General features: G+C 41.4%; 1 protein-coding gene across 1 annotated transcript; it reads right to left on the bottom strand.

Moving 5' to 3' along the window:
- Positions 1 to 1,706: 1,706 nt before the first annotated feature.
- uncx (UNC homeobox) lies at positions 1,707 to 6,175 on the bottom strand. Its single transcript, XM_066675764.1, has 3 exons — positions 5,772 to 6,175; positions 4,865 to 5,040; positions 1,707 to 2,830 (listed from the first exon to the last, which is right to left on the bottom strand). The coding sequence occupies exons 1-3, from the start codon at positions 6,037 to 6,039 to the stop codon at positions 1,913 to 1,915; spliced, it is 1,362 nt and encodes a 453-aa protein (XP_066531861.1). The 5' UTR covers positions 6,040 to 6,175; the 3' UTR covers positions 1,707 to 1,912.
- Positions 6,176 to 17,336: the final 11,161 nt, after the last annotated feature.

Below are 17,336 nucleotides of genomic sequence, written 5' to 3'. Positions count from 1 at the left end.
TTTGCAAATCAAGATGTGGACGAGAGTGAAAAGGGGAGGCGGCAAATGGAGGAAACGAGAGAGAGAGAGAGAGAGAGAGAGAGAGAGAGAGAGAGACTTGAAATAGTGCGACGCCATATTTACTACATTGCAAAAATGACTTGGTAACATGGTACTGAACTGGCTTTGCTGAATACAAATACTTTGTATGATATAGTGGATCATTTGTGTCAGGTCAATAAAACTAGTTCCAAGGGACTAGGTTTTTAGGTTGAAATGGCGAACCGTTGTTTTTTTTTTGGTGTGTAGTTTAGGTGGTGTTTTGTTGTTGTTGTTGTTTTTTTTAAAGCATAAGAAATAAATGAATGAAGAAAGAGGGGTTATCTCGTCTGCTAGCTCTCTTTTCTGGAGCTGGTCAGCATGGCTAATATTGAGGAAGGCGCAGATGTGCACGAGCCCCCACAGCGCCCCTCGGGAGCTGCAGCCGCTATTAGAACAAATGCGCGGCGCTATTGTAAATAGGCGCGTCCCATTCTGGGCGACGCGTGATCAATAGGCTGATAACGCAGGAACATCAATATAAGCGACAGAACAATGAGGGATATCATCGAACATCTATCTTAATATAGCCGGCTACAAGGGCCCTGACAAAGTGAAAAGCTCATGAAAATTCCGCCCCACGAATTCCCATCTCCTCTCCAATATGCGCAAACACACTCCCAGCTGCCGGGGCTATTATTTTCCTATTTCAATTTGACACCCCAGCCTTTCATGCTAATTCTATTATTCTTGGAAGTTTATGTGATTTCCTATCACTAGAAATCGGTAATGTATTATAACCCTCCGGGCTAAAATAAACTGAATCCCTGCAGTAGCCACCGGGAAAATAATTACTTTCATATCAAAACTCTGCAGGAGTCGAACGGGTCTTTTCGCCTCCGGCTCGTAACCTCATTTCAGCGGGGCTTATAGATGAATAAATTTGTTAAAGCAATACACCAAATACAACACGGGGTTTTAAGAGAAAAAGGGGGCTACCTATGCCCACAATGGAAAGCCTCTTTCTTTCTCTTTTTTTCCCTTTCTTTTTAAGGTCGTACAGGCGTGGAGGTTATTGTATACAATCGATTTATTTATGAAAAAAACTTACATATATAAATATCTTAATACTTTTTACAACGTTTTGAGGTTCTGTCTTGTTCTCTTTACAGTTGGATGTTATACAGGGAGCTGCTGCTAGTGTGTTCTCTTTTTTGTTTTGTTTTTTCCTTTTTTCTTCTCAATAAACATTTAGCCCACCACACACATACACACACAGAGTGTTCACACAGATTAGTTTCCCCCTAATCAGAGTTTAAATAACTGAAAAAGGGAAGAGAAAAATAAAACAGACAGGCCTATCGGTGTTGTGTGTGGCATGTGTAAATATGAAATGTGCTCTGCAAAATAAAAAATAATAATAATAATAAATAAAGCCACCGAAATAAAAAGAAAGAATGAAAGGCAGGAAGGAAGGAAAGAAAAAAAGAAAAAAGGAAAAATAGGTAGGCCCATTGATTGATATGTCCCCTTTAAAAAATAAGAGGAAGGAAAGAAAGAAGGAAGAGCAGGAAATAATAACAGAGGAAGGCCCATTGATGTGTCATATAAAAATATAAAAATATGTCTGAGAAACCAGCCAAAGAAAACGTAAACTAAAATAAATAAATCAAATAAATCAGGTGTAGGCCTGTTGATATGTCATCATATTGTCATATATAAATATGGCAAGTCGAAAAATAAAAATAAAAAAGAGAAAAAAGAGGCGTATTGATATGTCTTGGTGTTTGTCCTCTTCGGTTAAGCTCTGAAAGAGAGAAAGAGTGTGGGCCAACATTGCCACACTCTTCCAACTCTTATTATAACTCAACTCGCTTTTTTTCTTTTTTTTTTTTTATCCCATATCGACATGGACTGGGTCTTTGTCGGGGTCCGTGTTTAACTCTTTGCTCTCAGGCTGTTGCTGATGTTGTGGAGAAGATGCTCTTGTTGATGATGTAGAGGTGCTGATCTCAGGTTCCAGCTCGCACTCTTTCTCTTTGTCCTGCGAGCTGTGGTCAGTACAATGTCCGGGAGAGTGTCCGTTCAGCGCGGCTGTGGCCGAGCTTCTTGAGGGCTCCCCGCTGCGGCTCTTGGGGCTCTCGCTGCCGGACTGCGAGCCGGTCCTGAGGCCCGAGTGTCCGGGGCCGTTGCCGCAGAGCTCAGCCTCCGCCGCCGAGCTTTTGAGCGCAGTCTGTGGAACGATGAAGCCGAGGGGCTGCGTGATGTTGTACAGCAAAAAATGGCCCTTGCCTAACAAGGGCGGCCGCGCGGTGCTGACGGGGAAGTCCGCCGAGGGCTTGCGCCTGGGCCGTGAGTCCGCCAGCAGGCTCTCCACGCTGAACGGGTTCAGTTTCTGCAGAGCCGGCGATTTGGTTCCGTGACCCATGCTCGAGTCCAGCTCGCCCGCGGGCTGTTTCGCGTCTCTTTGGTCGCGCGGTCGGTGCGCGAGCTGTGGCTCGAGGCCTCGACTGGTTTCGCATTGCTCTCCGTCAGCGCTGTGCGACGCGCCGCTGCCGCTACCGGTGTCGCTGTCATCTCCGGGCGTCTGGAAGATGTCCGCGGGAATGGGGCGGCCCTGCGCGCGCAGCAGCCGCCGCTCCTGTTTGCGCTTTTTCTTCTCTATCCGTTCGCGCTCACGTCGCGCGATTTCCTCCGCGTCCATGGGCTCGCCGCTGCACGTGGTCGGGTGAGAGTTGTGTGCCGGCCGCCCTGGGCCTTTTTTCGTGTTCTCCTTTTTCCGCCACTTCGCCCTGCGGTTCTGGAACCAAACCTGAGGCAGAGAACAGTAGCTTCAGAACATGGGCTTTAAATAAATAAACACACGTGTCTTACACAATTAGGGGAAAAAATGTCACTGCTCAAAATAAGATCGTGTGTAGCACTGAAGGAGGATTCTTTGACAACAGAACCCTGCTTTGTACTTCATAAACCTACAGTAAAATATTAAATAAATTAAATCATTTCTTTGCATGTAAAGAGTCAGTTTTGCAGCCAAACGGTTCTTTGAGGCTCACAGAACCACTCGCCAAACAATCCTTGAAGAGTCGTTTTAGGAGGCGTATGTTATTGGAGAAATAACGCCATACATTAAAATAATAATAATAGTAATAACTAATTCTTACAACAAACGCTGTTGTTTTTATAATTAAGGTATAATACTAAAGATAATATATTAATTTCAGAAAAGGAAAATATACAGGACATTTTTACATTATTCAGTAAAATCATAAAAGCCATGTAGTGACACCAGTGAAAAATTTAAGAGCCCATAGGGCTTAGGGGTTAATCACATACAAATGCTTACAGACAGTCGTGTAGAAAAGTTTGGACAGCCCAGGTCAAATTACACGTTAAATTTAGCCGTTTGTGAAAGTGAATATGATTGAACACGGCCTCTGCATAGATTACACCTAAATATCATTACAACGTTTGGTGCACAATTTCTATTATAATTGCAAATTCTACTGCATTATACATATAATATATCATATAAACAATGTGATCAGGGCTGGCCAAACGTCTGCATACAATGGAACAGACAACAGCTTATTTATGAATGAGGTTAATATGACGAAATGGTTAGTAATTTCAGCATAGTTAAATAATATATATATATAGTAGAATAGTAAATAATAAATGTAATTTAAATTAAAAACTAGTGTGATTTTAATTTTATGAATAAAATTGCTAAGCAAAAATAAACAAATTAAAATAATATATTGCTCCACGTTATTTCCAAAATGTCAAGTCAATATAAGGTCAACAATAATAAACCATGTATTAACAGCAATATATATATATATATATGTATATAATTTTTTCCCCTTCAATGAAGCTTCCAATAGACATGAGTTGGGCTTTTAAACACAACAAAGATTGCTCATCAAATACTGACAAATAAACTGGCAAACAAATTTATTCCAAAAGCCCTATACCTGCACTAATACAGTTCAGTGAGATGATTATGTATAAGCTTGGCTTAATAATTGGCCATGCTCTTTAAATATTTTCTATTCCCTAAACGTTCAAGGACAGAGTAGAACAGTAATGTCATGTTTGAAGGAAGGAAGAGAGTCAGCTAGGCCCTATGTGAAGCTCTAATATACTGGCATATTATATTTTACATCTTATTCTGTGTATACTTACAGTCAGTGCCCTGTGTCCAACCTGACACCTGGCCCAAAGCCTACTTCGCTGACATCAGTATAAACCCAAACAGAAAACAAGCAAATAGAAAATAAAATACTAATGTATTTATCCTTTTCCTGTGCTTTTGTCCATGCAGCAATATCCAATATATAAAATTAAACACATGGTTTAATACATTACACAAGCCCCTGTAAGATCTTTACCACTGACCACAAAGAGGTAATCAAACCGAGCAGCTGAGCAACACCATACAAGGCTAAACAAAACAATAATGGGGTTAAAATTGTTCCTTGGATGTAATCGGTTCATTAAGTTGTCCATTTTGCTGCCAGCCTGTGTAGTGATTGGTTAGATAGGCTTTGCCATTGTCTGTTGGCTAATTTGGGCCTAGTGCAAGACACATGTATTAGCATTAAAATATGGGTTCATCCATTTTTAAGCATTATCCAGGCTTTATTGCAAATTGCATGTCTCATATTAAAATGTCATAATATTTTTACATGGTTCCTTACATTACTACTGCATTCTAAAGCTTGCATGTAAAAAATAAACACACTACGTATATTAATCTCTCATTTCAAACAACAGCACAGAAAATGGAAAGTTAATAAATAAATACAACTATTGATTTTAATTATTGTTTTTTTCTTTTTACCTGCACTCTGGATTCGATCAAGTCCAGCCTCAGAGCCAGTGCTTCCCTCATGAACACATCTGGATAGTGACTTTCATTAAAAGCCTTCTCTAATTCCTCCAGCTGCCAGCCAGTGAAATTGGTGCGAGTTCTTCTCCTCTTACAGCCCGGGCTGTCTTTTTCTGGATCTCCAGAATCTGAGGGGACACTGACCGGTCATGAGGAGGAAACACACACACACACACACACACACACACAGGGGCAGGCCTGTCTGATTCCATGCTTTTCTCTGTGTGAGATATAATAACAAAGCTATACCTTCTGATAATAGTAGCAATAACAGTAACAATAAAAATAATAACTCAGGCTACTATAGTTGTATACAGACCAACAGACACAATGTGCTCCAGTGGTTCTCTGTCTATGTCTAAGATTCATTAAATGGAAGCTGTACTAAATGGTCCTTTGAGAACTTTGTGAACTATTTTAAAAGGTAATAAAAATGGTTCACAGGTTCATGAGTCAAAAAAACACTTCTGTTTGGTAAGTGATTTATAATAATAATAATAATAATAATAATAATAATAATAATAGGTTTCTAAGAGGTCTAACTGGCTTCAGTAATGAAGTATAATCATAGGTTTCCTGCCTGTTTAAGCAACACTGAGCCACAACAAATTAATGCATAGCATTTTTGCCAGTCAATAACTAATAAAGGAACTGCACAAGAAAACGTCCCTTGTCCCAGAAGCGACCATGTTTGTTTGTGTATTTCTTATTGCAGGCAATCAGAGTGAGCTTTGTTTTCCTCCAGGCTGGTCGTTTAAGGACAGACAAGCAGAGGAGGTGGAATAAAAGCACCTCCAGTAGCCCCAGCAGTAGAGACTGATAGACGGATGGAGGGATTGTTAGAGTGATGGAGTCCTACCTGAGAGCTTGTACTGCTGGCTGTCTCCGTTCATGCCGCAGCCGGTGCTCAGCAGCGGGTTGGAGTTGACCACGGACGCAGTGCACGAGCCGCTGAGTAATCCGTCAATGGAGAAAGGCACGGCGGCGGCGGCGGCGGCAGCGGCGGCGGACTGCAGCTGGTGTCCGGCGTGAAGCTCGTACACGGGGTGGGGGCTCAGGTGGTAGGGGAAGCCCACCATGCCGCCGAACTGCGCGTGAGACGCGTCCAGTATCCTGCTGTCCATCATCCCCCGGCCGAGAGAGGACACACGACGCGTGGAAGGCTGGAATGTGCGCGAGGAGAGGGATTTAAAAAGCACGCGGCGAGCGTGGCCCGCGCGGAGGGGACATGGTGCGGTGCTGCTGCTTCTCGTGCTCTGGTGCTGGTGGCCTTAGGCTTAGTGCTAGTGTCAGTGTTTGGTGTTAGTGTTTAGCTGGTTGGGTGGTGGTGGAGGAGGAGGAGGAGGTGATGGTGATGGTGGCGGCGGCGGTGGTGGGGGGGCTGTGGGCTTTGGATGAGGGTCTACTTTATCAGCGCGAGCCTTCCAATAATTAGCTTGGGCTCCGGGAATTGGGGACCAATGAGAGGCGCTAATCGGCGGTGACGTCACGGGCGCGGCGTGGAAAGGATGGAGGGGGGGCGGTGTGGAGGAAAAAGCGCCCCCCCCCCCCCAGTATCGATTGCTAATTAAAGCTGACACCCACCTCAATAAACAATATCAGAGCTGTCACAACAAGGGGGTTGGGGGGTAGAGGAGGGGGAGGCGAGGGGGAGGAAGAGGAGGGGTTGATAAGAACTACATCAAGACCACACGGGGGGTCTTTAGGAGGAGAGCGATCATGGTTTGAAGCCTACGTTTTTTGTTTTTTTGTTTTTTGTCAAAAAAAAAAAAAAAAAAAAAAAAAAAAAAAGCCCGCTAAAGAGAGGCTGAAATCTCCCGGCTATGGGCTGCATCCGTCAGCCGCGCACACGGAGAACACGGAGCCACATATAAACACACAGGCACGATAAGCGTCGCGGTTAAGAGCGGAGAGCCACGCGGAGATGAGAGAGAGAGAGAGAGAGAGAGAGAGAGAGAGAGAGAGAGAGAGAGAGAGGCTCCTCCAGAAGAAGGAGCGCGCGGTTTGACAAAGTGACGGCGCTTTTTCCGGTGCACGCCTGATACTTTCCACTCGCCGAGCATGTGGTCGAGGAAAGACATTCATCACAGCGCTGTCAAATTTCATTCCCGACTACAAACCAGAGGCGCGTGCACGCGCGCGCGCGCATGGATTAACGCGATGCTTAAACGCGCGGATGGGGCTGAACTTTCGATTCTGCGCGAGACATGAATGAACCTATTAATTACACGAGCCACTAATTAAAAGAGAGAGAGTGTGTGTGTGTGTGTGTGTGTGTGAGAGAGAGAGAGAGAGAGAGAGAGAGAGAGAGAGAGAGAGACAGAAATTGAACATGGCCTAATGAGAGGTATTTCCCCAGACCTCGCCTACACGTGTAATTAATGTAAATCAAAGAAGATTTTCGACACCAGTTTGTCTCTTTTCAGATCATATAGTGACCTCTACTGTGTCGATGGGCAGCTTGTGTTCACCACTACAGTCTTCAGCTTGTAAAGATAAAATAACACATTTTGAGGCACCCCATCAAGATGAAGAACAACTTCAGCATAGTGTGTACCCTCTTTAAAACCAATATACATGTAGACTATATGAACTAACACCTCGTTACAATTCCTCAGTTATTAATATATAATTACAATTAAAATACAGCGTCTATAGACTTTATGGTGTTCGAGGGTATTAACGTATAACAGATATTCATCTAGGCTTTTTATATGTTCTTTAATATTGACATGTACATGTTCTGAAGGACTTTTCAGTGTCTATGAAAGGCTATTAATCCCAGTCCCTCCACTTTCACACACACACACACACACTCGCTGAGTATGATTTGAACACATACCGTTTGAATTACATACACGAGTGAAAGCAACTTTTTCAATGCCTCTACTTTAAGAGTATTGCTCGTCTTTCTGACATACCCCACCCACCACTCTGAAGGGCCCCTCCCTATGAACTCAAAGCTGTGGACGGGCTATCTCCTCCATTGCGGGTCACTCTGTGGAACTTTGTGGCTGACTTTTGAGTGTTTCATGTTGGATGTGCACGAAGCCCATCACAGAGGCTCGTTTCCATTCCATTTAGGCGCAGGGAGCCGTGTTTGTGAATAGAGAATGATCATCAGTCCCTCCACTTTAAGCAGATTCCGTCTCCCCCTCTCATTACAGGGAATTAATTCGACTTTATTTAGCCAGTGTCTGGAGCTGTCACAATGTTAATCTGAGCTGAAATTTCGCTCCCCACTCACTCCCTGACCCTTGGCACCCGGATTGGCGTGTTGTAATAACCCGAATCCTTCAACAGAGGCCCTGATAATTGTTACCTTATTAGCATGCAAATTGTTTAATTAATATTATTATGAGGAAGTATATAATCCGTTCGTCTCTTGACCTCCAGCCCAAATAGCAACCCCTCTGCATTTCAATGTGTACATTTTAATGAACCCTTTAAAAATGGCTCTCCATCCCGGTTCTTTGGTTCTTTTTACACTCCCCCCCTTTTCCGCTCTCTCTCTCTCTCTCTCTCTCTCTCTCTCTCTGCCTTCAGTAGTCGGGGAGATCTTTTAATACGGCCTCCTTTCTCTTCTGTGCCTTGAAACTTATTTTATCTTAATGTAGCCTACACAACCATGAATCAGTCCTTTTATTCACATCCTTTTTTTCTTTCTTTTTTTTTTTTTTTTTTTGAACATCAAAATTCAATAATTGCTCTTCGACGGTCCCAGGCTCACGCGCAGCCCTTGACACGCGCTCCCTTGAGACGCCACGTTTAAATCCGTTTTTCTACAACCGAGTGACATTGTCAGATCCTGGCTTTAATTAACCCGATAATAAGACGAACACGACTCGCATTCAGGGCCGTTGTTGGCCCGTCTTGTTTGCTTCGAATTTTTATTATTATGATCATTTTATTTATTTATTTATTTTTATTCTAAACGCAGCCAGTACAAAAGAACCAGATTTCCCGCGAATAACATCGGGAATAAGAGGCCGACTGTATATTTGTTGGACAGCAAACCAACACTACCCACTGCTTTGGCTTTATTGGAGAAGGTCGCCCTAAAGGCCTTAATGACTTCTGTGTCATGGCATAGAGGATCCTCTACATAACGTAATCCCTAATGAGATGTGTGAGTGTGAGCAATATATTTATATTTGAAAACATGCGCATAATATAAACGTTCTTTGCATCTTTTAAAAGGTTCTTTCTTAATATACACTCAAATGATCTGTAATGAGTGTACTGTTACTGTTGATTGTACATTTTATTCCCATTCTTAAATTAAAGTATTGTATATTTGTTTGAATCTCTAGGTGAGTTCTGGAGGCTCACATCCCTGTCCCTAACCGATTTCCCGCATCCCACACTACTTAATGAAACAGAACAACTCAGGAAATTAGTTTTCCTAACATTAAAACACAACACGGCAAGACTGAAAATCTACAATCATAATCTACAACTTAACGTGGACATGCTTTAGAAATAATAGATAAGCGGGTTAGTAATCAGGGAGTAGGTGAGCATTTCTTTGATGATTTTTATATATTTTTTATATAAGAAATAGCAGTAGATATTTGTTAGGGCTATATATAGGGTGCATATATAGTTAAGCTGAAGTTGGGTCAGTGTTTCTGGGCTGGTCCTCACTGTATAAAAAGTCATTGCTGACACCTACTGTGTGTTTTAAAGTTCTAAAAGAGTAATTACTGTAATTTACAGTGAAATACTAGCAGAGATGAAGCAATTTTGCTTTTCTATTAGTTAATTTATTTAAATTTGGTTTCTGTATATTACTAAATGAACTCAAAATAAATGTAGAACAGCTTGTGGTGCTATTTAGATCTATAAGTTGAAATAATAATATATTATCCATCATGATAAAAGAACCAATTAACAATCTCATATGCTGGTTAAAGTACTCCTGTTTGTGTGTAGACAGGTTGTCTTACCAAAAAAAAAAAAAAAAAAAAGAAAAGTAAATCCATTCAGGGGTATAGCTCAAAGAACCCTTTATTTTGACTGGATTAAATAAAAAATAATTGGTGTTGAACCTTCATCATGTGGAGGTTAAATGTGTTTCGCCTCATCTCATTATTCACAGAAACCAGTCATTCGTTGAAAGGCTCCGTATCAAAATGTTATTATACGTCATAAAGGTAATTGTTCTCAATACCCAAATGCAATGGGGCCTTCTTTACATCGGTTATCTCTTTTTTAGGACACAGGCATGTTTGTAACTCTAAAATAGTCCATATTCATTACAAAGTCTACAGTTTTATTAAAATGTTCTTAGGTGATGACGGGCAGGACTGTGCACGCCCCCTCCTTCCAAAATCCCACCAATCCTCATCTTCTTCTGAGCCACATCATTGGATGCTGTCCTACCTGGCTTTAAAACTTTGTCTCGCTCATCCTGCCAGGACCCTTCGTTTCCACAGCTACCCCGAGCGCGAGCCTGGCTCAGGCGAGCGGACACCCCTGACCCCATTAACAGCAGGTGTTCAGATGTCCCACCCAAGCAAACAAACTAATCAAAAGCGCCCATGCAACACTGATGCCCACATTACTAACACATACACCACACACACACACACACACACACACACACACCACACACACACACACCACACACACACACACACACACACACACACACACACACACACACAGAGAAAGAGAGCCCCCCAAAAAAAATCAAGTTCATTTTTAATTAGGCTAGCAAATTAATAGGCGGCAGTTGAGGAGTTTAATTACTCAATTAACTTCACGCACGTTAATTTTTAACCATCTAAATTAAGTTGCACGTTATTCGATTTGATGATAATTATAGAATTAAATCCAAATTAATTGTTGCGAGCGATGTACGAGATGCGCCGCCAATTAAAGAGCTGCAGTCTGAAGCCACCAAAAATCCTTTGATTCGATTTTCGAGCAGGCGAGAAAACGCTCCCAAATTTCTCTCTCTCTCTCTCTCTCTCTCTCTCTCTCTCTCTCTCTCTCTCTCACTCTCTCTTCCTCCTTTTCTCTGATCCTGACAAAAAATTCTCTCCCCCTTCTTAATCCCCACAATTAAAAGTTTCCTCCATCTAATTATCTGTAATTGTGCCGCTGTCAAAGTAGAATGGAGAAGTGAAGGCGATTGATTTGGACTTTTAATTCACTTCAGTTCTGATAGAAGGGAAAGTAATTCCCTTCAAATTACCTCATTCAATCCTGACACCCTAATGCCCTTCAAAATCTTTCTTTTTTTTACTCACCGCGTTTATGTATTAAAAAAGAGAGAGAGAGAGAGAGAGAGAGAGAGAGAGAGAGAGAGAGAGAGAGAGAGAAAGGGGGATCTAAAATGAGTGCTGCCTCCTAATAATAATAACCAAACTTCCATTAGAATAATAATTTCATTTCAATTAAAACTGACTTATCACCTTTTGCTAAAACGTGCTTAATATGCCGAAAATTATCAATGCTTGAAGGAGCGCAAACTGGGGAGGCGAATTGTAATCAGCAAATCGGAGGTGCTCGTCTCCGCCGCGCGCGCGCCTCCGAAATAGAACTAATTTACTCAACTCCCGCGGGAAATCCGCTCAACAGATTAACATTTTCAAAATATAGTAATGATATAATTTGAGAAATGGTGACGCCAATTTGTGAGAAGCCTTTTGTGCGGAATCATTTGCATTTTTTCTCTCTCACCGCCTGCTTTTTCCCCCCTGTTAATTACAGCTGTGCGGATGAAGGGTGCGAGGTTTGGACGCGTTGCTTATTATTCAACTTGAGTGTGTTAATGGAACACAGCGGAAACAAAAAGAGGACCACAGGAAAAGAGGAGGAGAGGAGGGTAGAAGAGTGGAGGGGCAGAAGAATAGAGGAGTACAGGAGCAGTGGATGTGTGAGGAGCTCTGGAGTGGATGAGTAAAGGTGAGAGGAGTAGTGGAGTGGAAGAATGGACGACCAGGAGGAGTAAAGGTGTGGAAAGTAAACAAAATGGGAGTGGAGGAGTAAAGATGTGGGAAGCAGAGGAATGAAAGAATAGAAGGGTGGAGGAGTGGAGGAGAAACAAGTGTGAGAAATAGAGGACTGGAGGACTAAAGTTGAGCAGTAGTGGAGTGAAGGAGAAATGGAAGTAGAGGGCTGGAGGACTAAAGGTGTGAGAATTGGAGTGGAGTACCAGAGGAGCAGGAGAAGATAAATGTGGACGTATAGGAGTGGAGGGGGAACAAGAGTACAGGAGGAGTGAGGAATGGAGGAGTAAAGTACACAGGGGCAGAGAATAGATGGCCAGGGGAATGAACCGAAAGGTGTGTGGGTAATGTAAAAGAGAAAGGAAAGTGAGAGAAAGTGTAAATATGCATTTCCGTTCTTCCACATTGTCAGTGTAGGATTAACCCGCTCTGATCCAGTAAGTATTTTCTCTCTAAAGTGGCTCTTATGTGTTTATTACCGAGTTGAGGAGTTGTGCCAGTTTCCTTAAAGGTCCTTTAAAAACCTGAACACACAACATTCAGGCCTTCTTCAGTGGGCCTTTTGAAAAGAAAGGTATCAGGCCCACCCTGTCCAGAGAACATGTTCATAGCCGGCGGGGATCAGCTTTACTTTAAACGTCGCTTTTGTGAGGCGCTTGCTGTCCGTTAATCTCTGCTCAGGTCGGATGTGAGGATGAGAGAGAGAGAGAGAGAGAGAGAGAGAGAGAGAGAGAGAGAGAGTTAACTGTGATCCACAGCCAGGCCATCTGCTGCTGTAGACATTTCAAAACCCAGGAGATCAGCTTATATCCACATCGTAAACGAGGAAAGATGTTTTAATTAAGAGAAATCAGGTTAACTTAGCGCTAATTAGCAAGTCATCTTCTTAATGAATTTTACACACCGATCTTTCTTCGTCAGGAAAATTAGACGTGTTTCACAAACATGTACAGGCCCTTTCTATCATCACTCAGTTTTGACAGAGCCCTAACTTCTCGCAGTTGTAGTTGTACAGTCGTTTCCAAACATTGTTTAATGTGCTTACTCCGTTAGCAACCAGGAAGCGCAGTTAACGCTATGAAGCTAGTTAGTTATTACAGTTACACCGGGTTTATTGCTAACTCTGTGTCTGTCTCAAGACTCCAAGCTGAAATTGAGTACATGGGCGCCACCACGCGGTCGTGTTCAAAAATAAGTTCTATTTTCTACCCAATATCTTTATAATTTTTGGAATTACTGTGGTTCTAAAAAGAAGGGATACGAGCTTTGCCTTCAAATGCTATTATGGCTAGTCGTTTTTCTTTCCCCTCCTCAGATATTTGAACACACTCGACACCCCTGTTTCAGAATTGTTAGGTTTAGAAAGTGTAAATACATAAATATACATTATCATTGGGTTACACAAAAAGTCATTAATTCATAAAATTGTTTTGAAAGTGAATACTACCGTACAAATGTACAAAAAACACACCTAAACATGGCGTTTCCCACAACTTTCAAGTCACAACCCTTTTCTTGAATTTACCATTTTAGGAGAAAAAATTAGCACAACATTTACATTCGGCAACCTTTTTTAAAATGTATTCTCTGGCATTTAAAAAATAATCAGACATTATAATGTATGGGTGTGTTTTCTGTAGATTATTTGCACAATTTGCACACGTCTATTGACCGGGGCATCAAACCTTTGCCCACAGGATGTTAACAGTATGAATCATTGACTGTCTCTCAGACCCTAAATGACTCTGACATGGTCTCCTGGTCACCGCAGGACTCAGGTTTTTAGGTTGTAATTCATGGTAGTGTATGAAGACCTGGTCTCTCTCAGGTCTGCTATCTCCTCCTCTGCATCATTAACTCACGGCAGTGAGCTGCTGTTAATGAACTGAGGCTCTGTGCACACACTCCGGTTCAATGTGCATGTGCACGTTTATATTGCGGCCTTGTAGAGAGGAAACAATTAAGAGATGTCTAAAGTCTCTTCTTCATTTAACTGTTCATAGTTCATATATAAGTATGTTATACAATAATTCAGTATTGGGCAAGTTTGTACACCTCTGTTGAAATGTGCTCTTTGGTTGACTCTATAAATGAAGATAATCACACTGTGTATTTTAATGGGCAAATACTGTTTAATGGGTGTCCAAATATTTGGATACGGTTACGTATAGGAGATAATATGTGATGCACTTGGCAAATGGTTAAAAAAAATCACTGGCATGCAGAACATCATTACTTACTTTATTAATACTATTTATTGTTATTGCAATCGGTGTGTGTGTATGTACACATATTGCTGATTCAAATCTAATATAAAAACTTACACATATAATGTGTGTATTGCATGTATATTGTCAATCCTGTTATAATCTGTTAATAACCTTTTAATGAAGTCTCACATATCTGTTTACATGTGAGTGTCTATTTTGAAAAACAGTGTTTATTTTCATGTCTCGCTTTGAATAAGAATTACCGATATGGCCAAACACAAAAGCATATCAAGCCTTCAGATGCAATGGTTTATTAGGTACAATTATCATGCACCCAGCCTATCAAAATTCAATCATGCATAAAGGGATTATTAACCAAGAATAATACTATCTCATAATAGAAAATAAGTTGGATTTCTCTCTCCAATTTGTCGTGACAGTAATTACCATCCAGTTCAGACAGCACTGTCTGTCTTACATTTCTGGTTCCACCCAGCTGAATGTAAAGACAGAACAAACAAAGAAGCAAATTGCTGCAAAACTCTGCCAGGTCTCCATGCTGCTGGAGCCTCTGGAATTGGTCATTGTATGGCATAACAGGTAATGCAAATAGCTAAGAAACATAGGGAAATCATATTTTCTGGTTTTGGGATTTAAAATGATACTGGCTTCTAAACTATATATGTACATAGTCACTCACTCACACAGGTTTATAAAGTGCAACAGCAGTTTCTCCCATAATCACGTTTAGGTACTGCTCCACTAGCGGGTTCATTTCAGTGCTTCGCCTCAAAGACAGTGTGTGTCCTTATTTAGACAGGAATAAAAACCTCCTAAATCAAAAAAACAGTATTAAAAATAATTTGATTTCTTTCGTTTAAATCGCACAATAACAGTACACTCATTTTCATTAGTAATTCACTCAGCTCTGGCAAACCATATCGCAAATAAACACAGGGGCTTAAAGGAATACTCTGGAGTTTTTCCAACTAATCTCTATCTGCTGCATCTATATCAAAGCATCATTTACCATTGTTTACAGAGACAAACAGATTTGATAGTGCTTAGTGAAAGAACAGTTAAACCTGTTGACTTTAAACACTTATTAAGAAGCCAATATGCTCCAGCTCCGGTTTCTGCACTCTCTGAATACAAGGTACGGAGGCATGGAAATCCAGTTGTGTTCCATAAAGGTACATTACATTCTCTTCTCCATAAAGTGGGGGAATATTTGTAATACTTCATTATAGAACTGTGTACAAAAAAAAACATACAAAAAACAAAACATAATCTAAGTCCTGGAGATGAAATGGGACATAAGAAATCCAGACCATTTTAAAAGTTCTATTATAACAGAGGATACATAGTGCAGTTATGCAAATAAGTTTCCTAATTAAAGATACACTGCCAGTTTTTCAGACAGTGTATAATACGTACAGTATGCGTTTGAAATATTATAGACTTTTATTCTAATCAATACATTTAGCTACACTAGTGAACACCCGGAGTGGACCCAGATGTTCAGGTGTGCACACGCAGCTTGCATCAGCAGAAACAAAATAAGATGTTTTGGAACAGATCCATGTAAGCTTATGGTCACTAAGCTCAGTAGCAAGCGTCTCTGGAAGGACGTAGCCTTATCCAGTTCATTTGGGATGAGTTGGAATGGTAGTAGAGATCCAGAATTAATCATCCATCATCAGTGCTTGACCTCACTAATGTTTATGTGGCTGAATGAAAGTCAAGACCTCATGACAGTGTTCTAAAATATAGCTTAATGTCTTCTCTGAACGGCAGAAGCGGTTACTACACTCTCGGAAAAGATGGTATGGTAGAGGTACATTATAGTCACTAAAGGTACGAACACTGAAAATGTACCTTTAAAGGTACAACAATGGTGTTAAAGTTCATTTCTTTCCCCCATAAAGATACATTACATTCTCGTTTCCAGAAGGAGAGGTGAATATATAAGATTTCAATATGGAACTGTGTAAAATAAAAGAACAATATAGAAGTCCTGAAGATGAAATGGGGCATATGAAATCAATTGTAAAATATACAATTATAATAAAATATGGTTTGCTAACTACAAGGCACTGAAATATAACCTTGAGGATAACACTATAGTGACTTTTTTTCTCACAGTGTACAGTGTTCTCCTAATGCTCTTAATTTGATAAGAAATAGGCAAATGAGCATCCAGAAAGTTTTGGTCATATAACGTGTGATTCAAGTCAACTGAAGTTTACTGTTGTTTTCTGAAGCACTGGGAAACCATGGTAATCAGCCATATCCTACATCTGATCAAAAACACCCGAGTATGAGTTTACTCTTCCCAAACCCACCTCTATTAAAATAACTGTAAGTCAACAGGAGCCTAGAAAAGGCTACTGCTAGCAGGCTGCTAGTATCTCCACTCTCTATATGCTTCCCCAAAGCCCTGTGAATTCCACACCTGTGAGCGTACGTGAATACACAGTGGTGTGTGTTCATCTGGGTCCAAGTGTGCTTAGGATTCAGACGCAAACCCCTGTAGTTTAGGAGGTGTGAAGTGAATGTACATTTGTTTTGCACAAGATGCACTCATGTCACAATATCAAAAAAAAAAAAGAGAGAAAAGAACGTTGAAAAACGGCGGTGGCCCGGGGGGAGCACAGTCTCGGCTGCTGAGGTGAGAAATGGCGATGAGTGGCCTCTAAACAACAGGAAGGGGCTTTGTGACACTGTTTGACAGACACTGTTACAAAGCAGAGAAACAGAGTGGAGGCTGAGGCGCAGACATATTGGCACAAAGCCACTGCAAATTTGTAGGCGTAAATGTTTGCTTTGACGGCGCTGGTGGTGTGTGTGTGAGAGAGAGAGGGCTATGGGGGGGTGTAATGGGGAATATGAAATTATTACAATCATTTTACTATTCAAGCAGTGTGAGTGAGGTAAAGGAATTCCAATGATGAAGCAGGTGTTCGGTGAGAGGTGCCATCTGGCAGCAGAATTAGCAGCTTATGAGCCAGGTGCTCCTGAAGCAGACAGGAATCCGAGATGAACTCTAATGTGATCTCTCCCCCTGGCTCCCACCAGCATGACTCTGCACTGTTACACAGCAGCCTACACTCTGCACTTCTGAATCTGCTTTAGCGCTCTCCTATGTATGTATGTGTGTATGTGTGTGTGTGTGTGTGTGTGTGTGTGTATGTTCAAATACACACATACAAAATATCACTATTTGTACATGTACATGGGTGTGTGCATTTACAT

Source organism: Hoplias malabaricus, chromosome 6, assembly GCF_029633855.1.
Source record: "Hoplias malabaricus isolate fHopMal1 chromosome 6, fHopMal1.hap1, whole genome shotgun sequence".
Lineage (NCBI taxonomy): Eukaryota > Metazoa > Chordata > Actinopteri > Characiformes > Erythrinidae > Hoplias > Hoplias malabaricus.
Note: the sequence above shows the minus strand (reverse complement) of the source record. Positions and strands in the feature narration are given on the sequence as shown.